This window comes from Gorilla gorilla, chromosome 3 (assembly GCF_029281585.2).
Source record: "Gorilla gorilla gorilla isolate KB3781 chromosome 3, NHGRI_mGorGor1-v2.1_pri, whole genome shotgun sequence".
NCBI lineage: Eukaryota > Metazoa > Chordata > Mammalia > Primates > Hominidae > Gorilla > Gorilla gorilla.
Window position 1 is genome coordinate 13,243,413 of NC_073227.2, and position 27,275 is coordinate 13,270,687.

At 55.0% G+C, this 27,275-nt stretch overlaps 1 protein-coding gene across 11 annotated transcripts in view; it reads left to right on the forward strand.

Moving 5' to 3' along the window:
• Positions 1 to 3,558: 3,558 nt before the first annotated feature.
• ABLIM2 (actin binding LIM protein family member 2) overlaps positions 3,559 to 27,275 on the forward strand; it is a 202,508-nt gene continuing 178,791 nt past the window's right edge. For 9 of the 11 annotated variants that reach the window (XR_010133313.1, XR_010133316.1, XR_010133318.1 and 6 more), the window contains exon 1: positions 3,631 to 3,745. Coding sequence is in view for 1 of the 11 variants with exons in the window: in XM_031010278.3 (XP_030866138.2) it covers positions 3,736 to 3,745 (10 nt within the window). In the remaining 10 variants the exon portion in view is untranslated. Of the gene's footprint in view, positions 3,746 to 27,275 lie in introns of all 11 variants that reach the window. The other 2 variants (XR_010133322.1, XR_010133320.1) reach the window with 2 other exon arrangements.

Sequence of the window (27,275 nt, forward strand, 5' to 3'; positions counted from 1 at the left end):
GAGCCACCGCACCTGGCTGCCTTTTTGTTTTTTTATGGCTGCCTCTATCACCGGGTCCGGGACCCCACATGTAAACCTGGAGCCCCAGGGAAGCAGCGTTTGGCTTCGGATGGTTTGACCTGGGGTGTGATGGGCCACGGACCTGGGGCTGCCCTCTCTGCATTCTGCTCCCTCCATCGCTGGAACAACCAACATCCCATAATAGTGGTTAGGACACTCAGAAGGAGGGGGTGCTCTTGTTTCCCCCAGGGTCCTACTGGGGGTTCTGACCGTTGTCTTCTGGCCTCCTGTGGACCTGTCACCTTCCTGCTGGCCCTGGGCCGGCCCCTGGCAGGCCCCCATAACACTGCTGTCCTCCTCGAAGCCCAGAGCACCCCATCATAGAGCAGGGGAAAGGTGGACACATCACCCCTAAGTGTCTCCTAATCTCAAAAGAAGGCAGAGTGCCCGAAAGCGCGTCCCAGGGAGGCCAGGCCAGGGGTGCCTCCTGAAGCCTCCAGCCAGTGGCACCAGGAGGGGTGAAGGAAATCCTGCCCTTTACGCTGGTGCCTTGGAAAACTCTTAGCTTTCCCCCTAGTGCTTCCCGGAATGAGAAGCCTGGGCCAAGTTTCTTCCCCTGTATAAGACTCCTCTCTGCAGAGCAGAGAAGTCCACAGTCCAGTGAAGCAGGCAGATCCTCAGGCAGGAGCGGTGCAGCCAAGGGCCGTGCTCCAAGTGTGGGTGTGGAAATGGGCAAATGGGGCCTGGGGCCTTCAAGGCCACTGCCTGGGGCACCCGCCTATCAGGGGCTTGATAGGACCCCCACTGAAATGGGATGGGAGCCCCCAGGGAACCTGGATAAGCACTGGAGGTAGAAGGGAGCCCCCGGAGTTCAGGTCTCTACCCGCTGCCTGCTGGAAGGGGGCATGGGTCACTGCAGGGCTTCCCTGTGTGGTGAAGGGCATGTGAGCTGAGGCTGGAGGAGGAGGGCAGGGGCTCCTGCTTCCATGTTGGTACCCTCCAAGGTACCCACCAAGGCCCTCCTCTAAATGCACGTTTAATGAATTTTTTTTTTTTTTTCATGAGATAGGGTCTGTCACCCAGGCTGGAGTACAGTGGTCCGATCGTGGCTCATTGCAACCTCCGCCTCCCAGGTTCAATCAATCATCCCAGCTCAGCCTCCAGAGTAGCTGGGACCACAGGCACACACCACTATACCCAGCTAATTTTTGTATTTTTTATAGAAACAGGGTTTTGCCATGTTGCTCAGGCTGGTCTCAAATTCCTGAGCACAAGCAATCCTCCCACCTTGGCCTCACAAAGTGCTGGGATTACAGGCGCGAGCCACTGCGTCCAGTCCCCTTTTAATAAACCTTTAAAGGACCTTGGTTTGACATATTGGGGCCTCCCTGTGTCCATGAGCCCCTTGAAGACCCCCTGATACCCCACCAGGCCTGCTAAAAAATAAGAGGGGCAGCATTTTTCTAGAATGAATCTTGTGGCATGTGAAATGATTTCTTGTCTATCTTCTTCACTAGGACTAGAAAGCCCAGCACACTGAAGGTGTTTGAGAATCCTAAGGGGTATGTATGCACTGTGATTTGAAGGATATAGAAACTGAGGCACACAGAGGGCAAGCAAGTTGCCTGAGGTCACACCTGGCCTGTAGTACCACGGACAGAGAACCAAGTCTGTTTCAGTCGATTCAATTCAACCAGCAGATTCGCTGAAGTCCCAGTTCAGCAGACACGGCGCAGGAAGGAAAGAAAAGACCTGGCTCAAGCCCCACCCTGTCACTAACTTGCTGGGTGACTTGAGGCAGTATGTCTTTGGGCCTTGGTTTCTGCCCTTGTGAAAGAAGATGTTGGAACCACACGGCCCCGAGGCCCTTCCAGGTTGAGAACTGTTAAGGCTCCCCAGCCCCTTGTCCTGAGCTCTGGAACCAGTCTGGAATGGGGCACCCACATCCACCCTCTGGCTCACAGGGTCTTGGCGGAGAGGTGTGAGGGCTCCCTGCCGTCCTCACCAGGCTGTGTGGGGGAAATCATGGCACCCCTGGGAGGTTCTCAGGAGCCTTTGGAAACAGAGGGAGGAAACAGAGGATGCGGGGTAGCCTGACCGAGAGCTCCTTAGAGGGCAAGTGGCAGCAGGGTGTCCCTACGGCAGGTGGGTGCCTGGCCTACCTCTCAGGCTATGATCCAGGAGTGCCAGGTGCCAGCACTCTCCCCTCCCCTCTATCATTCTCTCCGTTTATTCAACAGATATTTGCAGACTGCCTGCTCTGTGCCAGGCCCTATGTTAGCCACCGAGAATAATAATAGCAAAGCAAAGACATTTATTGATCTCAACTCACACTGGGTCATGGCACACATTAGCTCACTGATCCTTAGATCTGGCGCCCCCTCAATTACACGGCACAAGATCCCAGAGGACTGGCATGGGAACCCTGCGGCTGCGGGCAGAATCACCTAGCTGGGCCTCCTGGATTTCTAGGGTGTGTGGGGCTTGGCTGGTTCCCCAGGACTTCAGCTCCCCCCCGAGCCACTGTACTCCTGGCCTCCCATCCTGGCCCCTCTTGGGGGAGATGGCTGCTGCTGAGGGAGGGGGAGGAGTACCTGCTCCTGCCTCAGTGTTCCATTCAGTCTACATTTTCTGTGCCCAATCTTCTTCCCCCTGTTGAAAGCATCTCCAAACAGCCCTGGCCCAAGCCAAAAGTCCTCGGCCTCTCTCTCCATGCCAGGTTCCCGCGATTCTGCATCCTAAATGCTCCTCCAGCCCAGGCCCTCCGCGCCCGGTGGGCATCCTTGTGTTGGCCGGCTCCTCCCGACCTCTCTGCAGCTCGCCTTTTGTCGCACCAGGCACACAGTGGGGACCCCTGCTCCTCCCCGTTCCCTGACTCCCTCTCCTGCACCCGCGTCCAGGCCCTGTGCTGGGCGCCTGATGTCACAGGGTAGCCGGTCACCGTGGAGGCTGGGGCCGGGGACTGCGCCGAAGTGAGCCGCGCCACCTCTCCCGGTGCACCCCCCAGCTGGGCGCCAGCCGGCGAGGAGCGACGGGAGCCTGGGGTGGGTGGCGAGGCGCGGACGGCCCAGGCCCGGAGGCAGGAAACCTGCGCACGAATCCCCACCAGTGCAAGCCTCGCCGACCGATGCGGGCTAATCCTGCCCGAGCACCGCCCCCGCCTCAGTTTCCCTCTCTGTAAACTGGGAAAGAAGAGTTGGCCCAGAAGGTCTTCAGGCGCCTTGTAGCTCCACTACTCAAGAAGAGCTGCACCAAGCTCGCTTTTCCCCGCGCCGCTCTCCTAGGGACTCCCGGTCTTCCGTGAGCGGCACTCCCCAGGTCGCCCCTCAGGCCGTGGCGACAGCTCTGCAGAGATCTAAGAACGATTGCGAAAGGCCTCAGCCGCCGTCGCCCGTCTGCGCCTGCGCTGGCCGCGAAGCGTGCTGGGACTTGTAGTCCGATCGCCCCCGCAGCTGGAAAGCCAGGCGGAGCGGTGGGGGCGAGGTGCCTACACTTCCCAGGGTGCTCCCGGGAGGCAGCGGGCGCGGGGCGGGGCCGCCAGGAGGGGCGTGAGAGTGGGCGTGGCATGGGCGTGGCCTGCGCGCCGTGGGGCTGCGGCGGCGCTGCCGGGCGTGTGCGCAAGGAGCGGGCGCGGAGCCGGCGGGCGGGCGGAGGATAGCGCGGGCGCGGCACCTGCGGGCCCGAGGGTCTGGCTGTCGCAGCGCCGGGCCGCCCCGACTCCGAGCTGCTGCTGAGATGAGTGCAGGTGGGTGCTGGGGACCGAGGGACCAGCGGGTCCCCGCGCTGGCTCGCGGCGCCGCAAGGGCTGGGTGGCATTCGGAGGCTGCACCTGCAACGCCGGGGAAAATCACCCAGCGGCTCCACCCAACTTTTGCTCCAGGATTTTGCAGCCCCGAGGGGCCAGAGCGCAGCCCTCTGCCCTGCGCCCGGAGCGCGTAGCTCAGTGGCGCGGGCCGGGGATCCTTTCCCAGCGCGCCGGCCGGCGTGGCTGCGCCAGGATGTCTGGAAGGCGCCCCTTCTTTGCTTCTCACGGGGGTCCGGGTTGTTCCAGGCTGCAGAAAGCGGTCAGGGTCCGCGCGGGGGCCTGGGGTCCGGGCGAAGGGCCGGGGCCCCAGCAGACTTAGGCACGCAGAGGTGAGATGATAGGCGGGGCTTTGCAGCTGGGGGCGCCGCCCTTGCGCCGCTCTGGCAGCGCCTGGGTTGGGGGCGTCAGGCCGACCCTCGGCGCCCAGGACTCTCCGCAGCAGATCTGGGGACCCGGAGCCCGCATGTGTCAGACCCGGCCCCGACCCGATCTCTGCGCGTCTCCAGCCCCTCTCCCCTGCGCGTCGCACCCCTGCCTTTCCCGCCGCACCCACCCTCCGGGATCTGACAGCCTCTGTGCGGGGCTGGAAAAATCCCACAGCGCTGGAGCCCAGCCGCGCCTTGTGCTGTTGGGGAAACTGAGACCTAGAACTGGAGCCCTTGGCGGTGAGCCCTGGAGGCGGCCTGAGGATGCCCGGATCTGAGAGCCTCCTGGGGCCCGCACCTGGCTGAGGGCTTGTCGTTGCATTCCCGGCAGGGAAGGGCTGTCACCCCATTTTTCAGGGTGTGACCCGAGGCGCACCAGGCTTGAGTCACTTGCTTGGCTCAGGAAGGGGGGCGGGGATTCGAACCCCGGGCTCCCTGACTCTTGTGCTCTTTCCTCTAAGCCTGTCGCGCCAGGGACTGCAGTATGGCCCTTGGCCATGGTGCAGAAACCAATGGGACAGCCGCTTCCCCTGAGGGAGATCGGACTGGGGAGAGAATGTGAATTTAGTAAGAGCTTCCTGTGGGCTGTAGGCCTAGAAGGGGGCGGGGGCTAAGGGCCAGGGACTCCCCTCCCTGGGGAGATTTTCTCCCTCCCCCTCCAATCCAAGGAAGGAGAGACTGCGTTGCCGGGAGCCTTTGGGAGTAGCTGAGAGCAATGACAGGCGGTTGGGGAGGTCAGAGGCAGAACCCTTTGGAAGAGGATTTCTGAAATGGCCAACCTAGTTATCTGGGGGTGGCTGGGGAGCAGGGCACCCTGAGACTTGGCAGAACCTCCAGACACATTTATCTAATGGCAGGTGGGGATAATGGCTGGGTGCACACAGAGTAATTTTATGCTTCTTGTGGCCATAATTGATACCTGTGGTTCCCCCTGTCATCAGGGAGAGCCTCAGAAGCAGTGCTGGCATCTCTCCTCTGCATCTGACGAGAAGGGGTGTGGGGGCACTGGGGCAGTTGGGGGCAGAGACTGGGGTTTGAACCATGGTGACTGCCTGGTGGTCTTAGGCATAGGTGGCACCTTCCAGAGCTTGGCTTCCTGACCTGTAAGAGCAGTAGCATTGGTTGCCTGGAGGGGACAAGGTACAACATGAAGAGCCCCACACCTGGGAGGCCCTCGGTAGTTTGGGATGGTCATTGCTGGGTGGCCAGCTCAGCTCAGACCCTCTGAATCAATCCAGCCCTTTGGAACTGGCAGTGTGTGCTCTCCGGGCCACCTGTCGCCCCTGCCCAGCCCTGTCCCCAGCCGATGATGCTCACAGCAGGCATTCCACCCACACAGTGGGGGAGAGCAGACAGCATGGTCCCTTGTTCCTGGCATGTGGGCTCTAACGTCCGGCCACTGTGTATGTCTGGCAGGACAGGAGCTTCCATCATCAACAAGGGCAACAAGGGCAGGTCCCCTGTGGCCCTCCCCACACCCGCTGGCATTATTCCAGAGCTCAGCACTGGTAGGAGTGGCTGAGCATCATCTGGTCCAGTCTCCAGCTGCCCGAATGGGCCGAAGGCTCAGAGCCCAGGGCAACCTGTCTAACCCTCCTGTGCTGCAGGCTCCCTGTTCCTTTGGGCTGTGTGCATGTCTTCAGTTCATGACACAGGGCACCTCCAGGATGACCTGGGTGTGGATCGAGGCCATGCAGTTGCCTTACTTTTGTTGCATGTTGATTTCAGGTGGCCAGAGCGATTGTTTATATAGCACATGGCAAGGTGGAAGGAGATGGCATCCCATACCAGACAGGCCTGGATCCGAATCCAATGTCCTAGCTGTGGGGTGCCCCCTGCCTCAGTTTCCCCAGTAGTATGGCCAGCCAGTCCACACATGGTGAGTCCAGCAGGTGACAATCAGTGTGGTGTAGCTTCATCTCACTGCAGCCCATGTGGTCACAAGGGGGCCAGCTGGGGGTTGGGTTGAGGAAGGTACCTGAGCTGGGGCAGGGGGTGGGGTGGGGGGATTCCAGTGCCAGGTCTGCCACCAGTGGGCACCAGATCCTTGAGCAAGGCCTGTGCTCCTTCTGAGCCTAAATATCCTCCTGGGCAGCTGCTGGCCTGGCAGATCAGATTCCCCCAGGTGGACAGAGGCTCCTGAGGGGTTGTGTTAATTTGCTCCATAACAAAGTACTAAAGACCAGGTGGCTTAAAGAGAAGACACTTATTTTTTTGCTGATTCTAGAGGCCGGAAGTCTGAGATCAAGGTGTCAGCTGGGTTACTTCCTTCCAAAGCCCCTCTCCTTGGCTTGTGGACGGCCGCCCTCTCCCTGTGTCCTCGCCCCGTCTTCCCTTTGTGTGTGTCTGTGTCCTCGCCCCGTCTTCCCTTTGTGTGTGTCTGTGTCCTCACCCCGTCTTCCCTTTGTGTGTGTCTGTGTCCTAATCTGTACTTCTTATGAAAACCCCAGCCAGACTGGGTTAGAGCCTACCCTCATGACCTCGTGTCACCTTAGTGGCCTCCTTAAAGGTCCTGTCTCCATGCATAGTCACATCCTGGAGTACTGGGGGTTAGGACTTCAGCATATGAATTTAGACAATTCAGTCCATAACTGAAGGGGTGCAGGGCCAAGGGCGGCCTTGTGGCTGGCTCAGCCTTCTGTTTCCATGCTGCTCTTAGGATCATGGAGCTGGAAGGGACATGAGGAATATTCCAGCCCAAACCCACCCACCTGCCCAAAGGGGGAAACCAAGGTTTAGGGAAGGAAAAGCAGCTGTCCAGGGCCAAGGAGAGGATGTGGCAGAGCCCGAACCTGAGCCCTAGTCCCCAGACTGTGGATGGTGCAGATCCTAGTATATGGAACAGAGACACATTTCTTCACCTAATCCAAGAATGGGCAATGATGTAGCCACAGAAACATTCATCTCAGCCTTACTAGTAACAACAAAATGTTAGAAACCACCAAACCGTGGAAGCCAGTGATGGAATATGAGCCATCTGTTCCATCTCACTCACTCGTTATTCAGCAAAGACGCACAAAATGCCTACTATGAGCCGATACGGTCTGGCTGTGTCCCCACCCACATCTTACCTTGAGTTGTAATAATTGCCACGTGTGAAGGGCAGGGCCAGGTGGAGATAATTGAATCATGGGGGTGGTTTCCCCCATACTGTTCTCATGGTGGTGATTAAGGCTCGCGATAGCTGGTGGTTTTATAAAGGGCAGTTCCCCTGCACACGCTCTCTTGCCTGCTGCCGTGTGAGACGTCCCTTTGCCCCTCCTTCGTCTTCCGCCATGATTGCGAGGCCTCCCTAGCCTTGTGGAACTGTAAGTCCATGAAACCTATTTCCTTTATAAATTACCCAGTCCTGGGTATGTCTTTATTGGCAGCATGAGAACAGACTAATACATGAGCCCACGCTGCTCCAGGCCCTGGGATTCAGCAACGGACGAGAACAACCCAAAATCTATGTTCTCTTGAACTTATATTCTAATTGGGCGGTGGGGAAGACGTATATGAAGTTACTACCCATGTGAAGAATTAACTACATATGTAAAGAATTTCTAATGTTAGGAGAAAATGCTTAAGAAAATAGGTTTAATTGGCCGGGTGCGGTGGCTTACGCCTGTAATCCCAGCACTTTGGGAGGCCAAGGCGGGCGGATCACAAGGTCAGGAGATTGAGACCATCCTGGCCAACATGGTGAAACCCCATCTCTACTAAAAATACAAAAATTAGCTGGGTGTGGTGGTGGGTGCCTGTAATCCCTGCTACTCGGGAGGCTGAGGCAGGAGAATCGCTTGAACCAGGGAGGCAGAGCTTGCAGTGAGCTGAGATCGTGCCACTATACTCCAGCCTGGGCGACAGAGCGAGACTCTGTCTCAAAAAAAAAAAAAAGAAAATAAGTTTAATTTAGAAAACAGCTCAGGACAAAATTGTATGTCATATAGGATGTCAACTCTACAGAAACAGGGAGGCAATGTCGGGAAGTGCCGTCGGTGCCCATCTGTAAGATGTGGGAGAAGGAACAAAGTTTTCCGTCTTCTGCACCTTTTTGCTTTCCATGTGTTTTCCAAGTTTTCTTCATTGTGTGCCCTTTTCTTTTGTACTGAAAGATCAAATGGAAAGAAGAGAGCACACTCTGCCTCCAGCTCTGAGAAGGGCACGCACTGGTAGAAACCCATCACTCCGGGAGAAGCCCGGCGATTCTGTTCTGCAGGGCCACTGTCTGCTGCGTGGGATGGGGGTGTCTCCCAGCATTGAGGGAGCTTAGCACAGGCAGCTGCACTGCTGCAGATTTTCCCTGCCTGACTCCACTCTGAATGAGGTGCAGCAGAAGCCAGACCCCCCTGACCCAGAAATTCATCTGAGATTGTATCTGGAGAGGACTGCCGTTGCCCAGACATTGGCAGTCTCCGCTTAGCCTGGTCACCCCCAAGCTCTGCCCTGTTCTTCCGTGATGTGCAGGGTTCCTTCCTAACCTGGCCACCCAAGATCCTTTGACTCTTTATGGTTTCTGTCAATGAGATAGTTTGGGGGTAGATAGGATATTTTCTAGAATCAAGTCTTGAGTTTGATGAACTCTTGGAAAGTTCAATCTTACTGTCCCAGAAAAAGGTGTGTGTCCCTGACACATGGAAAAGCTGCCTGGCCCACACCCTGGGCTTCCAGAGCATCATCTGGGTCACGGGAGACCTCTGAGCTCGAGAGAGGAAATTGGCAAGACTGGGAGATGAAGGGGCCTGTCTTGTCGCTGGCCCTTTAAGCGGGCACTGCCTATCCTTGAAGCCAGATCAGGCTGCTGGCCTGATGCCATCAACCAAGCCCAGAGCCTGGATTCCATAGTCCCTTCCCTGCAAAGATACTTAGGGGCCTTCCTTGCTGCACCCCTTGGCTGTGCCTCTGCCTGGGTAGGGCTCTGTAAAACCTACCTTGAAGTGGGGTCTCAGGCTCACACCCAGCCCTGCCACTTGCTAGCATGATCAAAGATAAGACCCCCGTGTCCTTCTTTCTATTGCTGCCCCTCCCCAGAGTCTTGGTAGGGATTGAGGGTCTCATGAGCTGACCAGTCTCTGCCTGGCACATGGTAGAGGCTCACAGAGGTTGTTAAAATAGTTGCAATAGGAAAACATGGGTCATGTCCTGGGGTAGCTCCTAGTGCTTGAGGCTGATCACATGGGTCCTGCAGTCATCCCCGCATGATGGACACGGCTGTCCCAGTCCCGGGGAAGCCCCGAAAGAGCAGACCTCCAAGGCTCTCACCCAGCACAGAGCAACCCGAGTCGAGCAGTCTTAATTTACTCAAGGAATTTTTCCATCGCCAGGGCTGCTCAGGGTGTCTAGGGTGTCGGACAGCACCCAGGTGGGACAGGCTTAAATGTCGCAGAGACCGCGGCTCATCAAGTGCCGCCCTAGGGCCCTGGGCCAGATGCTCATATAGGTTTCCTCCCGGGGTCCTTGCAGCGCTGCTCGGAGCGGCTGGTGGCATCTCTACCTACGGAGGAAGAAATGCCTGCGAGTCCGTCTGGCGTCTGGTGTCATGTGATTTGTAAATGGCAGCGCTGGGATTTGAACCCCAGTGTGCCCGACTCAGCCACAACACGCGTGTCCCTGGCTAGGCGGGCTCTGTCTGCCTATCCCCTGCCTGCATGGCTGGGCGGGTTCTGTCTGCCTATCCCCTGCCTGCATGCTTTAGCCGGTGGCTATGGGGGATTGGTTGTTGCCTCATAACGTGTGGCTGAGTGTTGGTGTGGATAAGGCCTGGCCCGTTTGGGGGCATCATGATGGTGCTTCTTGGTGAGGGTCTCACACAGCCCATCTTCTCGCCTGGGCCGTGGTGTGTTATTCCCATTTTCCAGCTGCAGGACCTGCCAGCACAGAGCCAGGAGGCAGGACAAGACCCAAACCCGCCTCCTATGGGGGTTCCTGCCTAGCATCATTGCATGGCCTCTGTGACTCACCGTCAGATAGCCTGGGCCTGAGAAGGATTTTCACCACATTGAGCCCATGTGCCCCCCTGGAACCCTGACCCTCTGCTCCGACTCCCCCACCCCCACCCCAAGTCCTGCAATCCCCCCAGGGCCCATCTGTTCCACTGAAGGCAGTGCCTCTCCCCCTGTTTACACAGCCCAGCCCAGCAGCGTCTCCAGCCCCTCGCCTGGACCTCTGTGACCTTGGACAAGTCACCGTCCCTCTGTGCCTCAGTGTACCCATCTGTAAAAACAGGGCCACTGCCATCCTCGGGGTACAACCCTGCTTTCTTATGACACCACCGCCCCACCCTGCCCACTGTTTGGGTGTGAGGCCTGGCTGCCATTTCAGGGACCGTGCTGCGCCCACCTTTCTCATCTGGCTCTCAAGATGCTCCCAGCTGGGTGAGCAGTACTTGAGCCTCACGCTGAGGGTCTCTGGCGTGGAGGGAGGTGCCTTGCCACCTGTGGATTAGCAGCTTCTGTGGATGTCTGCCTAGAGCTCGAGCTAGGAGGGCAGCTGGGTCCCTCGCGTCTGTGGGAAGGACTGGGGCGGAGGAGGGGGCTTTGGATTCTGGGATGCTCACTGGTCCTTGCTGGATTTGGCACCCGGCCCTTGTAGGTACCAGGGCTGGCTCTGGGGCTTCTCGCCATCAGCAGCTTCCAGGCCTAGAACAAACAGGTCTGCTGCGGATAACGAGCTGGGTGGCTTCATGTCACTTCCCTTGGCTGAACATTTCCAAACGTGAGGGGGGCAGTCTGGGTGCCTCAGAAGATGCACTGGCTTTGGGGCTGGGCACACCTGGGCCCCAGCCCCAATCGTCACTTGCTAGTTGTGTGTTTCTCCAAGCGGATTGTTTAAATGCCCTTTGCCTTAGTTTCCCCACATAAAAAGTACAAGTGATGACAGCTGCTTTTGAGGGGTTACTGTAGACTCAGAGATGCTGAGTGAGAGTCAAGGGCCTGGGCACAGCAGGCACCAGGGAACGGGCAGGATGGCCTTTGTCACAGCCGTAAATACCCTTCACAGCTCAGGGACAAACCTGATGTCGTGCCCCGTGGGAGCTGCCTTGGCATCATCAGCCACACCCTAGGCTGGGTTCATAGCTTCCCCTCCCCTTCTCTGGTCCTGCTGTCTCCCCTGCCAGCCCCATCTCAGTCCTGGTTACAAGGCTGCAGCCCAGTGCCAGGAGAAGCACTGTCTCCAGAGAGCCACCCAGCTCCCGGTTTTCTCGACACAGCATCCTCAGGAGGCGTGGTGTCTTGAGTCATCGGTCTCAGCTCGAAGCTTCATTTTAGCTGCATTCTACTGAGCAGCCCCCATCCCAGGCAGCAGCAGTGGCTCCTCCCGCCTCCGGCACGGAGCTCGCACCCTGTGCTGGAAGTTTGGGACTTTGGTTTCTCCGTGCTTAGAGCGACGAGTTAGAGAGACAATCTGGAAATGTGAGTCCAGCCAGCGCACCAAGAAAAGTGCTCAGTGTCACTACGGCTAGCATGCTGCCTCTGTCCTCGCTGGCATCTGTCCTCAGGGCACGACGGGGCCTTGTGCTGGCTCCCCTGAAAGCCACTCAGGTGGAATGAGAGGAGGCATTTCGTGAATACCCAAGGATTGGAGGATGTGTGATGGGTGGAACTCTGTCCCCAGTTCAGCATGGCCTCCTCATCTGTCTGCCATCATTCCATAAGACAGCCTAGCCTGTCTCTCTGACCCTCTGCTTCTGCGGACCTCAGTGTCCCCGGGATCGCACATGGAAAATGACATCAGTTGATGCTGCAGCTGGACACGAAGTGCCCAGAAGGAAGAATTCCAAGGAGCATCCAGACCTTCAACCTGGCAGCCAAGTTTCAAATGCCCTCATGATGTTCCAACCCCTTTGCCCCACAACTCTCTCCATTTAGGCTCCCTGAGTAGGTGCAGTGGGAACTTGGGTGCAGGTGGTTTACCTAGGAGGTGACCCCAGGAAGCACGAGGGAGGTGTGAGGAGGGTAAGGGGGGAAGGGAGGGGAAGCCAGGAAGGGGCATTTGGATGGGGACCACCACTCTGGCAAGTGGGGACTCAGTCCCACTGGGAGCCTCTGAATTGTCCCACAGAGGGACCGGCTGTGTGGGGTCTTACTCCATAGGCCCCGTCCTGTCTGGGCACAGGGCCGGTCCTGAGTGTGAGATGCTAGGGAAGTCTCAGCCTAGGTCCGGGCCTCCTCTGTGTCCAGCAGTCAACAGCCTCCCAAGGGCTCAGAGCTCTTCCAGAATGTTCCTTCCGTCCCTCCACGACTATTTATTAAGCACCTACTATGTGCTGTCTTTGCCCTGATCCCCCAACAGCCTTGCATTCTTCCTGCCACCTTCTGCCTGCCCCCACTCCCCTGGAGTCCCTCCTCCTCTCCCTTTCAAGGCTCTGCCGGACTCCAGGGCCTCTGTGAAGCTTTCTTCCCATCTTTAGGCCCTCTGCTTCCCTCCTTCCTCTGAACCTGTGGACACAGACCAAGCTGGGGTTTCCTGTGGAGATTTGTGCCTGCTCCTGCCTGCTGTGCAGCCTGGAGCAGGGACCTGCCCTCTCTGAAATACCTCCTCTTGGATGGTGCGGGGGGGGCTGAACAGTGGACTCAAAGGTGCCCATGTCCTAATCCCAGGCCCTGTGACTATGTGACTTCATGCGGCAAAATGACTGTTTATATGTGACTATGTGAAGGATTTTGCCACAGGGAGACTGCTCTGGATTTCAGGGGGCCTGAGGCTTCTCGCTAACGGGAGGCAGGAGGCAGCAGAGAGGAGAGAGAAGTCTCCACACCTGGCTCTGAGGATGAAGGGAGGGGCCCCACACCAAGAAACTCGGGTGCCCCTAGAAGCTGGAAGAGGCACGGAAGTGGATCTCCCCCGGAGCCTCCAGATGGCCCCAGCCCTACAGACTCCTTCACACTCTGGCTGGATCTGCCCTGGTATCTGGGGACCCCAGATCTCAGCGTGGCCTGACTCTCCGTAGTGTCTGGGGACCCTGGGCCTCGGCACAGCTGGACTCTCCCTGGTGCCTCCAGATCCCAGGTCCTGGCGTGGCCTGATCTCCCGGGTGCCTGCGGAGCCCGGGTCTCTTGGTACATAAGCAGCTCTGGGAGGAGATAGGGGTGGTCTCATGGAGAGGTGGGGGGCCAGGAACCGGCCCAGGCCATGTACCCCCTGAGCCTTGGCCTCCTCATCTCTGTTGGGGTTGGGCTTGTCCTAGAGGATCTTTCCGACTCTGAGTTCGTGTATGGTTTGGGGCAGTGGACACCTTGGGATGTAGCATTTGCTTCCAGGCAAGCAGGACTCTGCTGTGCATGCCCACGGGGGAACGGCTTACGCGGTTCCCCAATGTGGACCCAGCACCGTGCTGGGGCCCTGCACCGCGATGTGCTTTCACCCTATAATCCTTACATCAGATCTCCTTGCTCGGGACTACCAGTATTCCCACTTCACAGGTGAGCAAACAGAGGCCCAGGGAATTAGGTAACTCTCCCGAGGTTATTCGGCTGAGAAGCACCGTGCCAGCTGCAGAACCCGCACTCCTAACTGTGGTGCGCCATGGCCCCCCCGCGTCCTGAGCAGCTCCCTCACCTCGTGTGGGCCCTGCTTCACTGTAGGCCCAGAGCCCCCTCTGGAATCCAGTGGGGAGGCCTCCGCAGGACCTCAGTGCTGCTTAGGTCACCTGCAGCTGCAGCCCTCTCGTCCACCAGCTCATCCTCTCCCCTCCAGACACACTGGGCCCTTCAGAACCTGCCCCGCCCAGGGCACCCGCAGGAGAGCTTCTGCTGCACCGCCGCCACGTCTTCCTTTTCTCCCTCTGCACCTGCCTCCTGCCACCCCAAACCCCTTCTGTGCTGGGGAAGGTGCGCATGGTGGGCTTTGGTGAGGGGTTTCTCCCCCAGCAAGGTCGGGCCACTATCCCTTGTTGCCTACCCACCTGGGCCTCAGGGAACCACACCAGAGTTTGGGGTTGGTCTCCAGCTGGGCCCTGACTCGTGCCCCCTCTTCTGGGATATTGGGCCTAGGGCTGACTTCGTGATTAAAGGGTGATTCACCCATTAAAGAAAGGGTTTTGTGCAGGTCCGTGCCTCGCTCAGGGAAGGTGGCACAACCGGAGTGCTGGGCAAAGGCCACCTGTGAGTGTCTAGGGGCTGCGGTCACCAGTGATCACAAGCTGGGAGGCTTAAAGCAAGAGAAGGCATTTCCTCCCAGCTCTGGAGGCCAGCAGTTGAATGTCAGTGTCCAAGGCTAAACGGCGCTGGCAGCTCCCTCAGGGGCTCAGGGGAGGCTCAGTCCTCACCCCTGCAGCTTTGGTGGCTGCCAAATTCTGAGGTTTGTGGCCACGTTGCTCCAATCTTCAAGGCAGCGTCTTCAAACCTCCCTCAGCTCCATCTTCATGCTACTTCTCCCCTGTGTGTGTCGTCTCCCGCTCCCTCCTCCCCATAAGGACTCTTGAGATTGCACTCAGAGCCCGCCCATAGCATCCAGAATCATCTCCCAGTCTCTAGACGCTTTATGTAAATCACATCTGCAAAGACCGCTCCCCTTTTAACCATATATGTCACAGGTTTTAGCGATTAGATGTGGATATCTTCCGGGGGAGGCATTACTCAGCCGGGCACAGGTAGTCTTTTGGTGCATCCTGTTTACCGGGTCGATACCTTTTCTTCTCCCTGTGGGGTCTCTAAGATGGATGAGAGAGTGAGAATGACTTCTCATAGGATAAAAAAAATGTTACTCGCTAAATTTAAACATCCCAGGAGTTAGATCCTGTCACAGACTGTGGATAAGAATATGAATTGGTCTAATCTTTTGAGGAGCAGTTAGGTGAAATGTATGGAGACTTAAATACATTCATGCCTTTTGATGGAATAATGCGACTTCTGGGAATCTCTTCTGAAGAAAGGCTCTGAAACACAGACATGAATTTCAGAAATAAAAAGCCGTTGATTGCAGGCGTTACATACTCTGCAACGTAAATGTCCAACCGCAGAACACTGGCTAAGGAAATTCCTGTCCATCTATGGCAGCACTTATCAAACTTCTAGGGCCTCAGGGTTCAATTACTGAGGACCCCAGAGAGCTTTTGCTTATGTGCATTATATTTCTTGATATTTATTGTATTCGAAATTAAAACAGAATTTAAAAAAACATTTGTTGACTGGGCATGGTGGCTCACACCTGTAATCCCAGCGCTTTGGGAGGCCAAGGGGGACAGATCACTTCAGCTCAGGAGTTCAAGGCCAGCCTGGGCAACATAGTGAGATCCCGCCTCTACAAAAAATAAAAAAATTAGCTGGGCATGTGCCTAGTCCCAGCTACTCTGGAGGCTGAGGCAGGAGGATCACTTGAGCCTGGGAGGTTGAGGCTGCAGTGAGCCATGATTGCACCACTGCACTCCAGCCTGGGTGGCAGGGTGAGACCCTGTCTCCAAAAATATATATAAATAAATGAAAATTGAAAAATAAAAAATGTGTTAAACTGCAAAAGGACAATGACTTCTCTGCACGCTAACATAAGAGCATTTTTAGTGAGCCGAGGCACTGCTTTACAGCTTTGCAAATCTCATTAATATCTGACTTTGTAGGTGACGGCTGGATTCTGATGTCTGCCCTACGTTAAATCAGTTGTGACGTCACATGTCATGCGGCCTCTGCAAAACTCCATTGTACACTCAGGAGAGAGTGAGAATGAAAAGGGAAACCGTATCTTCGTGTTGTTATTGAAAGGATTTTGACCACCAAACCCTGTGTGAGGTCCTGAGGACCGCCCTAGACCATACTTTGACAGCTGCTGATAAAACATGGAATATTGTGCATTAAAAATATTATGAAGCATGAATAAAGTCTGTGTGACGGCTGGTGGTAGACGAAGAATACAGGACGCATCATTTCTTACAGTCTGCAAAAGATGCAGAAAAACATCTCAGAAAAAAATGTGCTAGGATCATGGGCAATTTTCCTTTGTTCCTAATGCTTTGCTGTTCTGTGTTTTCACTGCTGATCCATTTTAAGGACATGCTAGTGGCGAGTTTGCTCAATACTAGTTCTCAAGGACACTCCATTAGGAAGCAGCTGTCAGCCTCCCCGGCGGCTGGCCAGGTCCTCTTGCTCTGAGATTCTCTATTTTGAGAGGTGGACTTTCACTGTTGAGCTAGGGCTGTGAGCGGTATTGACATGTTACAAGCACAGGGATCTCGTGTGTGTGTGTGTGTGTGTGTGTGTGTGTGTGTATATATATGAGTGTGTAGTCTGGGGATAATTTAGTCTACGGTTATAAAAGAGAGGGAGTTCTCTGAAGCAAAATCCATGGTTGCCAATGAGAAATTAGGAGCTGGCCTGAGATTTCATGTCCTCAGCTGGAATGCTAGCACCCAGCAGGGCTCCAGCAGAGAGCTAAATATATCCTGGGTGTGCTGGCAACCTCAGGAACCCCCGGCGCTCACCAGAGTGGGATCCAAAGGGAGTGATTGATTTGTCTAATGAAAATCAATACCTGGCCGGGCGCGGTGGCTCACGCCTGTAATCCCAGCACTTTGGGAAGCCGAGGTGGGCAGATCACCTGAGGTCAGGAGTTCAAGATCAGCCTGGCCAACATGGAGAAACCCCGCCTCTACTAAAAATACAAAAATTAGCTGGGCGTGGTGGTGTGTGCCTGTAATCCCAGCTACTCGGGAGGCTGAAGCAGGAGAATTGCTTGAATCTGGGAGGCGAAGGTTGCAGTGAGCTGAGATCACGCCACTGCACTCCAGCCTGGGCGACAGAGCGAGACTCTGTCTGGAAAAAAAAAAAAAATCAATACCTGCCATTTACAGAGCACCTAGCAACACTGGGCACGGGAGCGAGGCTGCAGATTGATCTCCGACACCACAAAGCCCTGTGGGGTGATGTCACTGCTCCCACTTGGCAGATGAGGGTGCTTGGATAAGACAGGAGGCACGACCGCCCCAGGTCACACGGCTGGTAAGGATGGGAGGTGGGCTTCCCACTGGCATGCCTGCCTCTCAGAACACCCACTCAGTGCTGCCGCCTCCCCAGAGCATGTCTCCCCACGGGTTCCTTCAAATTCCCAGGCCAATAGGGAACAAAGAGTTCTGCGCCTGATAAAAAGCATCCCTTTTGCGGATGGTGCATTTTTATGCTTTCCAAAGAGCTCACGCTTCTTGATAAAAGGGTGCCCGGTGGCTGGTAGAGAACAGCAGCTTACTGGCTGAGTGTGGGCCGTGTCACCTCTGTGAGTCCTCTTCACACCGGGTGGTGGGGTGGGGAGCTGTGACTCCCCATTTTACAGGTGGGGACACAGAGGCAAAGTGACATGGAGAAGCCTGCCCCGCGTCACCCGCTGGGCTGGCACTGGAGCTCAGGCTGTGTCCTTCCAGACCCTGTGCTCAGCTGAATGGCACCCTCCCTCCCTCCCTCCATAATCTGCATTAAATGTGGGTCAGCTTCCTGCGAGGCTTTCACAAGCCTTCTCGCAGCTCAGCGCGGGAGTCATTTTATGTGCTGTCTGCGTATTTGTGATTCTCCTCCACGCCTTGCCTTTCAAATAGAACAAGTCCCCCAGCGGCGGCCCTGGGGCATAAGGGGCAGTGTCATCACTGCCATAGGGGGTGGATGCGGATTCTGGAAGGACTTAGAAACTGTCTCTCTCTCTTCTTCCTTAAAATGTGACCCACAGCCTCCTAGGAGGTTGACAACTTAGAAGGAGTATTTTGCTGGAAATTGGGATTTTACCAGGAATTTCTGGCCCAGCACCAGGGACTGCTTCCCCCCTGAGGCTCTGCTGGGTGCTTTGATCCCTTCCCTTTCCCCAACTCTGCCAGGCACCCCTGTGGCCCAGCAGGAGATGCCAGCAGGACTTTGCTCTGGACTTGGGAGGAAGGGGACCATCAGGCTACAGCCGGCCCCTCCTTGGCGTTGACCTGGGAAGTCCCCAAGGGGCAGCTTTCAGGGTGGGGGCTGGTGGTTTCTCCCAGGACCTAAGTCCTCCCCTCCGTGCGCCAGTTTCCTCGGTGAGGACCTGCCGCTCCCCGAGGAGACCGACACCAGGAAGGATGCCCCTCACAGAAGACCCCCCAGCCTGCTGCAAAGGCCTGGCCCCACCCCAGGGCTGACAGGCAGCCGTGTCCTCTAAGATGCAGCCAAGCAGCATCCACAGGCTTGGCGGGGAGGCTAGAGGTGGTATGTTCCCTGGAGCATGTCGATCCTCTTGCTGGGCACTGGAGGCAGTTCTTCCCTCCAGGAGCACCCAGCCAACAAAGAAGGCATGCAGTAAGCGATGACACTCCATGAGAAAGCACTTCTCAGGGAAGGAGGCTGTGGGGCCAGAGAGAAAGTGAACCTGGCCTGAGAAAGAAATCCTGGCAGGCTTCCTGAAGGAGGTGACATCCAACCAAGTAGGAGTTAGCCAGACAAAGCAGTGGGAGAAGGGCACCTGACAGCAGAGACAGCTAGTGCAGAGCCCCCGAGATGGGAGGGAGAGTGTGTGTTTGAGGAATTTCATCCGTGCCCTGACCTTAGGCCCTGGGTAGGATGCAGGGTGCAGGGCTCCACAGTGCTATCTGCCTTTTGTGCACCGTGGTCCTCCAGTACCTCCCATAGCACCTGGCTGGTAGGACGTGCTCAGTGACAGTGTGGGGAACCCAGCCTCGGGGGCCTGGGAGTCAGTGTCTGAAGGAAGCTCCTTCCTTAGAGGGGTGGAGACCCCTGACAGTACAACAGGCAGATGCCTGGGCCTCAGCCTGGGATGCTGTGATAGAGCTGGGCAGGCCCCAGGAGATGCATTTGCAGACGCCCCCCCCCCCCACTCTCGCTCCCCCTCCCAGTATGGGCACTGTTGACACTGACACCCTTTTCAAGACGTTTAGCCATGAAGGAAGGAGAGAAGAAGGACAAGAGCCGGTATTGCCAGGGTCAAGGGAGGACTGGGGCCTTTGCAGATGGGAAGAGGGGGCCTGCAGAGGGGAGGGAAGCTGGCTGAGAGTGTTCAGGGAACAGGTGCCAAGGCCACGTCCCTGTGCCTCCCCTCTCATTCCCTGAGCTATCTTCCTCACCCTCCCACCTTCTCCAGACCTGAGGTTCCTCAAGGGCCGGGCCAGGCTGATGTTCTCACTGAGGGCTTGTTGACCAGAAAGGGATGGTGTTGTCCTTGGGGAGGGCAGGGTCCAGAGAGGGGACAATTGGTGCTGCACAATTGCAGGAAGTGGCACCTTTGTCCAACCGTGCAGGGGAAGAGTGAGGGCCATCAAGGGCAAGGCTGCTGATTCAGGAGCCCTGGTCCCCCTCTGTGCCCACCTCGTGGCTGCGAGCACACATCAAGGATGCCAGCGCCCACCATGCACCATTCAGCAGCTGACCCCAGTGAGCCCGTGCTGCACACCCACAGCCCTTGTCATAATTTCATTCAAGAGCAGCAGAGGGCTGGGGTGGGCACCTGTTTTGAGGCTTAGCAGCATCTTGTTCAAGCTAGTGGCTCTTTAACTCCTGGGCCAGGGAGGGCAATGGGGAAGCCGGGTGACCAGGACGTGTGCCCTCTGTGCCTGAAGGTGGAGAGTCATCGTAATGCACTCTGCCGGTGCACCCCTTGGGCTGCACCTCGGTGCTGGCCCCAGGGGTGATGTTGGGGCAGTGAGGTGAGGCAGAGTCCATGCCCTCGGGCAGTGCGGGCAGCAGGAGAGACCAGCTGGGAGCAGGCAGTTACAGCAGTAGGGGTCAGTGCCATAGAGACTGTGAGACCCAGACACTCTGGGAGGGGCTCGAGCCGATGTGGAGACCCGGACAGTGTCCTGGCCCTTGCTGTCCCAGATCCAGGAAAGAGGGTTAGTTATGCCAGGAATAGAACCCTCTATCTCCCATGGTGCCACCTGACTCAGGACAACTCGAACAGCTGCGCCACTAGAGGCTGGGCTTGCAGCTGGAGGGAGGTGGGCTGGTCACGGCGCCCCGCTAGCCCCAGGATGACATGGCCAAGCAGCTTGTTCCCCTGTGCACCCATGGTTAGGTTTTCTGGTGGGCTCCTGCATGGAGCTGGGGGGGGGGCCTCCCCCTCTTCTTAGATCCAGGGTGCATGTATTCGCTCTCTACTCAAAGTGCAGGTGGAGCATTTGGCCCCACCCCGGTGGACATATGAAATTTAAGATGGGACCCTAGATACAGAGTGGCAAGTAGCACTGGTTGCAAATTCTCCTTTACTTAGAACTCACAGGCGCCCTCCCAAATAGGTCTCCTGTGGATAGATCTGCACGTGAACCTGCTCCTAATATCAAGCATAACTGGCTGATACTAGGAGCAGACCTGTGTGCTCACTCCTGTAATGCCAGCACTTTGGCAGACCAAAGCAGGAGGATCATTTGAGGCCAGGAATTTGAGACTAGCCTAGGCAACATAGCGATACCCCATCTCTACAAAATAAAAAATAAAAAAGCATAATCATTGCTTAATATTAAGGATAACCTCCCTTCCCCTTTTATGGAAGTTGAATTATTCAAATGTTGGTGCATGTGTTTGGCAAAGATCATTCCCTGGATGCCTGTGAGCTTCAGGCCAACGGAAGCTAGCTGCGGGGAAAGCTGTGAAGGAGGCGTGTGTGGCTGTGATTTGCTGAGGAGGAAGAGGGGCTGGTAATTAACTGCAGGTCATGTCTGGGGCTTGGACTTGTGGGTCTCATAATCCATAAGATTATAGCTTTTGTTTGCTCAGGGCCAGGCACTTCGATGTTTGTGATCTCTTTAGAGTGATTCCAGAATTCTTAGAAATACTTAGGGCTCTGGGGGTTGGGGAGAGGGGGTGGCCAAGGTCACATGGCCGGGAAGAGACAAGGCTATGATTTGAGCTCAGGGCTGTCTGTTCCCAGTCCCAGGCCCTTCCCGCTACCTGGAGATGACTTGCAGGATGGCGAGAATATCTAGACAGGTGAGGCTAAGGCAAGGGCAGCTCAGGGGGCTGGAGACAGGGGCAGGGTCCACTTGAGCCTGAAGTCAGGTTCAGTGGCCTTGGAGACCAGCCCACAGCTGCAGGCTTTACCGTGGATTTTAAAGAGTAAGGAGTTCTAGAAAAACACCATTCACACCACCCAGGCCTCCTCTGCATTGGTCCAGCTTCTAATTCTTCAAAGCTCTTCTTGGCAGCCACCTCCCTGCCCTGAACCGCACCCTGACTCAGGAGCTGGGTTAAATGCACTCTTTTCTGAATATCATCAGCCCTTTCCCTCCTTCCACATGTGTCTGGGTGCTACTCTCTGCCGGCCTCCGTGGGACCTTCAGGAGGCCCCAGCTCCCCTGGGTCACTGCCCTCTTGTGTATTCTCTGGGGTCGATTTTATCATCATTGCTTCCATCATCAGTAGCAGTGGCCATGGGAGTAACGGTGTCACAGACAGAATGCACGTTTGTTTTTGAAGGGGCATTGAAGCCGGTTAAAGAGAGGCCACGTGTGGTGGCTCCCACATGCAGGCAAGGCCCCCGTGCCACTGCCACCTTTTCCCCATGCTCCCCGCCAGGTTTCCAAGCCTCCGGGTGGTGCATGATGCAGTCCTCCTCTGGCACTGTTTCACGAAGTTCCTGCCTGGCATGAAATCCCCTGCCATGGCTGATTCGTTAGCTGCCGTGTAGGATCCCACTGCATGGCTCCCTGTGGTGTGTTTGACCACATTCTCTGTTTCCTTCACCAGATGGGGAGCATTGCTTTTGTTTTGTATTTTTCTCTTAATTTTATTTTACTTTAAGTTCTGGGATACATGTACAGGACATGCAGGTTTGTTACACAGGTAAACGTGTGCCATGGTGGTTTGCCACACCTGTTAACCCACACCAAGGTATTGAGCCCCGCGTGCATTAGCTATTTATCCTGATGCTCTCCCTCCCCCCATCCCTCTGACAGGCCCTAGTGTGTGTTGTTCGTCTCCCCGTTTCCATGTGTTCTCATTGTTCAGCTCCCACTTGTAAGTGAGAACATGTAGTGTTTGGTTTTCTGTTCCTGTGTTAGTTTGCTAAGGATAATGGCTTCCAGTTCTATCCATGTCCTTGCAAAGGACACGATCTCATTCCTTTTTTATGGCTGCATAGTATTCCACGGTGTATATGTGCTACATTTTCTTTATCCAGTCTATCAATGATGGGCATTTGGGTTGATTTCATGCCTTTGCTATTGTGTATAGTGCTGCAGTGAATATACACATGCATGTATCTTTATAATAGAATGATTTATATTACTTTGGGTATATACCCACTAATGGGATTGCCGGTTCAAATGGTATTTCTGGTTCTGGATCTTTGAAGAATCCGCACACTGTCTTTCACAATGGTGGAACTAATATATATTCCCACCAACAGTGTAAAAGCATTCCTGTTTCTCCACAGCCTCGCAAGCATTTGTTGTTTCTTGACTTTTTAATAATCGCCATTCTGACTGGTGTGAGATGGTATCTCATCGTGGTTTTGATCTGCACTTCTCTAATGATCATTGATGTTGAGCTTTTTTCATATGTTTGTTGGCTGCGTAAACGTCTTCTTTTGTGAAGTGTCTGTTCATGGCTTTTGCCCACTTTTTGATGGGGTTGTTTTTTTCTTATAAATTTGTTTAAGTTCCTTGTAGATTCTGGATATTAGATCTTTGTCAGAAGGATAGATTGCAAAAATTTTCTCCCATTTTATAGGTTATCTGTTCACTCTAATAATAGTTTCTTTTCGTTTTTTCTCCCTCCCCTCCCCTCCCCTCCCTCCCTTTTCCCTTTTCCCTTTTCAAGACAGAGTTTCACTCTTGTCGCCCAGGCTGGAGCGTAATGGTGCAATCTCGGCTCCCTGCAACCTCCGCCTCCTGGGTTCAAGCAATTCTCCTGCCCTCAGCCTCCCAAGGAGCTGGGATTACAAGTGTCCACCACCATGTCCGGCAATTTTTGTATTTTTATTAGAGACGGGGTTTCGCCATGTTGGCCAGGCTGGTCTTGAACTACTGACCTCAGGTGATCCACCCACCTTGGCCTCCCAAAATGCTGGGATTACAGGCGTGAGCCACTGCACCCAGTCTCTGATGATAGTTTCTTTTGCTATGCAGAAGCTCTTTAGTTTAATTAGGTCCCATTTGCCAATTTCTGCTTCTGTTGCAATTGCTTTTGATGTTTTTGTCATGAAATCTTTGCCCATGCCTGTGTCCTGAATGGTATTGCTTAGATTTTCTTCTAGGGTTTTTATTGTTTTGGGTTTTACGTTTAAGTCTTTAATCCATCTTGAGTTAATTTTTGTATAAGGGATAAGGAAGGGGTCCAGTTTCAATTTTCTGCATATGGCTAGCCAGTTTTCCCAAAACCATTCATTAAATAGGGAATCCTTTTCCCATTGCTTGTTTTCTCAAGTTTGTTGAAGATCAGATGGTTGTATATGTGTGGTCTAATTTCTGAGATCTCTATTCTGTTCCATTGGTCTGTGAGTCTGTTTTTGTACCAGTACTATGCTGTTTTGGTTACTGTAGCCTCATAGTATAGTTTGAAGTCAGGTAGCATGATACCTCCAGCTTTGGTCTTTTTGCTTAGGTTTGTCTTGGCTATATGAGCTCTTTTTTGGTTCCATATGATTGTTTTGTATTTTTAAATTTTATTTTTTATTGTGATTAAATACACTCACCCTAAAATTTACCATTTTAACTATTTTTAAGCATACCGTTCACTGACATTAAGTCCATTCACATGGTTGAATGATGATGTAGCCATCATCACTGTCCATCCATAGAACCTTTTTCATCTCCCTAAACTGAGGTTCTGTCCCCATTAAACACTCATTCCCCATTCTCCCCCACCCAGCCCCTGTCACTCCCATTCCTTCTGTCTCTGTGGATTCAACATCTCTAGGGGCCTCCTATCAGTGGAATCCTGCGCTATTTGCCCTCCGTGACTGGGATCTCACTCAGCGTAATGTCTTCAAGGGTCATCCATGTCATAGCCTGTGTCAGAATTCCTCTCCTTTTTAAGGCTGAATAATATTCCACTGAATGGCTGGGCCACATTTTGTTTATCAGTTCATTTGCCGAAGGACACCTGGGCGGCTTCTGCCTCTTGGCTGATGTGACTAAGGCTGCTGTGAACGTGGGTGTGTAGGTATCTCCTAGGGAGCCTGCTTTCTGTTCTTTGGGGTAGATACGATACCCAGAAAGTGGGACTGCCGGATCAAATGGCCATTCTATCTCTTAAGTTTTCGAGGGCCCACCCTACTTTTCCACAGTGGCTGCACCATTTGACAGTTGGTGGGGGCATTTTGAGGGCAGGACCATGTCAGGCTGGCCTGTGAGCCCTGTGCTGAGGGAGCGACTCCACAGCTTGGCTGAGGGGCTGCGATGTGGCTGCCTCTGGCCAACTGCACCTCCCATCACTTCTTCACCACCCCCTGTGCCCGGCCAGGCTGAGCTCTTAGGGGCTCCCATGAGGGCCAGGCCCTTCCCCAGCCCTGTGTCTTTGCACAGGCGTTTCCCCTCATGGGACGCCCCCGCTCCCCTGCCCCTTCACCCAAATCCACCAGAGGCCTGCCCCATGGGGCACAATGTCTGTGGCCACTCCCCAGGCCCTTGGCCGCCCCAACTGTCTTTGTCCCTGTGAGGCATGGGCTTGTCCACTTGTCCGGGGTTCATGCCCTTTCTGTCTGTCTTCCTTGACCAGGGACTCCCAGAGCAGGGACTGTCTCACCCAGCTCAGGATCCCTTGAGCCAGTGAGCCCCTAAGGCAGAGTGGGGGGGTCCTAGCGCTTGCTGGGGACTAAGGGCCTGAGCAGTGCCCAGGTCAGTGTGTGAGTCAGCCTGGCTGCTGTGACAAATACCACAGCCTGGGTGGCTTACAAAGACAGACGTTGAACTCTCACACTTCTGGAGGCTGGAAGTCCCAGATGGAGGCACAGAGAGTGGGCTCTGTTGGGGGCCGCCTCCTCATAGATGGGGCCTTCTCACTGTGTCCTCCTATGGAAGGGGACAATGAGCTCTTTGGGCCCCACCCTCATGACCTAATCACCTCCCAAGGGCCCAGCTCCTAATACATTGCCTTGCGAGTTAGGATTTTCTCACACACATTTGGAGGGGGAGCCACAAACATTCAGACCATAGTAGCGAGTGACAGGACTTGGTTTCCTGAGGCCTGAGCGGGGAGGCCCCGCTGTGTGCTCTGGAAGGTTGCAGCTGGACCCGAGGCCACGTGGCAGGACATGGCACTAGGCAGTGAGGTGTACATTTAGCCACGCTGAGTGGGAAAATGTCATGCACCTTCCTTCCTCCGCTTCCCTCGGCCTTGTCAGCATGACTCAGACAGTGGCGCTGATGGCAGATGCCCTGCAGACCACGAGTTGTCTGGTGGGTCCCGGGTACTCAGGTGGGCAACAGGCCACTGACAAACAAAGTCAGCCACGTGGGGTGCGGAAGGCGAGGGCCCCACCTGGTACAGCAGAGCCCTTCCCCCATGTCTAGTTTGGATTTTTGCTGCCCTGGGCACAGAGAGCATCTGTTGGCATCATTTTTTAAAACGGTGGTACTATGTATACATTATATTTCCATCTAGACCATTCTTAAGTGTGCCATCCTGTGGCACTAAACACACACACTACTCGGTGCCATGCAACCAGCAATGCCATCCATCCACAGGTCCTTCTCATGTCCCCAAACAGAAGCCGTGTCCCCCTTCAACACTAACTCCCCGGCCCCTGCCACCCACCCTTCTACTTTCCATCTCTATGAAGTTGACGACTCTTGGGACCTCATATAAGTGGCATCCTGTGATATTTGTCCTTCTGGGACTGGGCATGGTGTCCTCAAGAGACATCCATGCTGTAGCCTCTGTCGGGATTTCATTTCTTCTTAGGGCTGAGTGCTATTTCATCGTCCGTATAGACCACGTTTTGCTCATCTGTTCATGTCTATGGGTGCAAGGATCGTCTCCAGTGCTTGGCTGGTGGAGATTCTGCTGCTGTGAATGTGGGTGAGCACTTGCACAATTGTGTTTTTGATGGTCCTGTCAGCAGCTCCATGGCAGGTGACCTCAGAGCAGGGACCGGTTGCCAGGCCCCGTGCGCAGCACTTTCCACGAGCTGCTTTATTCATTCTTCACCACGTTGGTTCTTCACCACCTGTGAAGTGGGAGCTCTTATCGTCCTGATGTGCTGATGAGGAAACAGGTCAGCCATGAGAGGCCCCTTGCCCGTGTTGCCGGCCTCCGGGCTGGGTGCCGAGACCTTCGGAACCCGCGTCATCTGCGCTCCTTGAGAGCATCTGTTTTCATCCACTGGGGCCGCTCTCACAGGATATCACAGCCCAGCGGCTTATAAACAGCAGACATTAATTTCTCACAGTCCTCGAGGCTGGAGGTCCCAGATGAAGGCACCAGCAGATGCAGTGTCTGGAAAGGACCGCTTCCTGGTTCATCAATGATGTCTTCTCACTGTGTCCTCACACTCAGAAGGGGCCAGGGAGCTCTCTGAGGTCCCTTTTGAAAGGGCACTAATCCCATTCATGAAGCTTCCACACTCATGAACTAATTACCTTCCGAAGGCCTCACGTCCTAACACACTCACACTGGGGGCAGGGACTTCGACACATGAATTTGGGGGACGCAGGCATTCAGACATAGCAATACATTAGTACCCATCGATAGCAAAACATCGCCTGTGCAATGTCCACTTTCTGGCTGCCCCGGTTACCCCCAGTTGTCTGTTGCGGGTATTTGCTTACCTTTTCTCCTCCAGGATCCGACCCAGAATCATGCGTTGCAGTTGGTTATCATGTGTCGTTGTCCTTAGTAGCTTTTATTCTGGAATGTTCTCCCTACCTTTTTTCCTTTTCTATCTTTCTTTTGTGCCACGGACACACTTGAAAAGTCCAGACCTGTGGCCTTGTGGCATGTCCCACCATCAGGACTGGTCTGTTTCTTCATGTCTGGGTTTGGCTGAGCATTCTGGACAAGGGCCTGCCTCGGTGACGCTGGGTCCTTGCCACTGTGCCCATCAGAGGCGCATGGGACCCACTGGCTCCCAAGTACTTTCAGATTTTAGCACACCTTGTGTGCACCTAGTGGAGATGAAAATTCTCACACATATGTCTTTGCACCCACATGCAAATAGACATGTAAGGGATATTC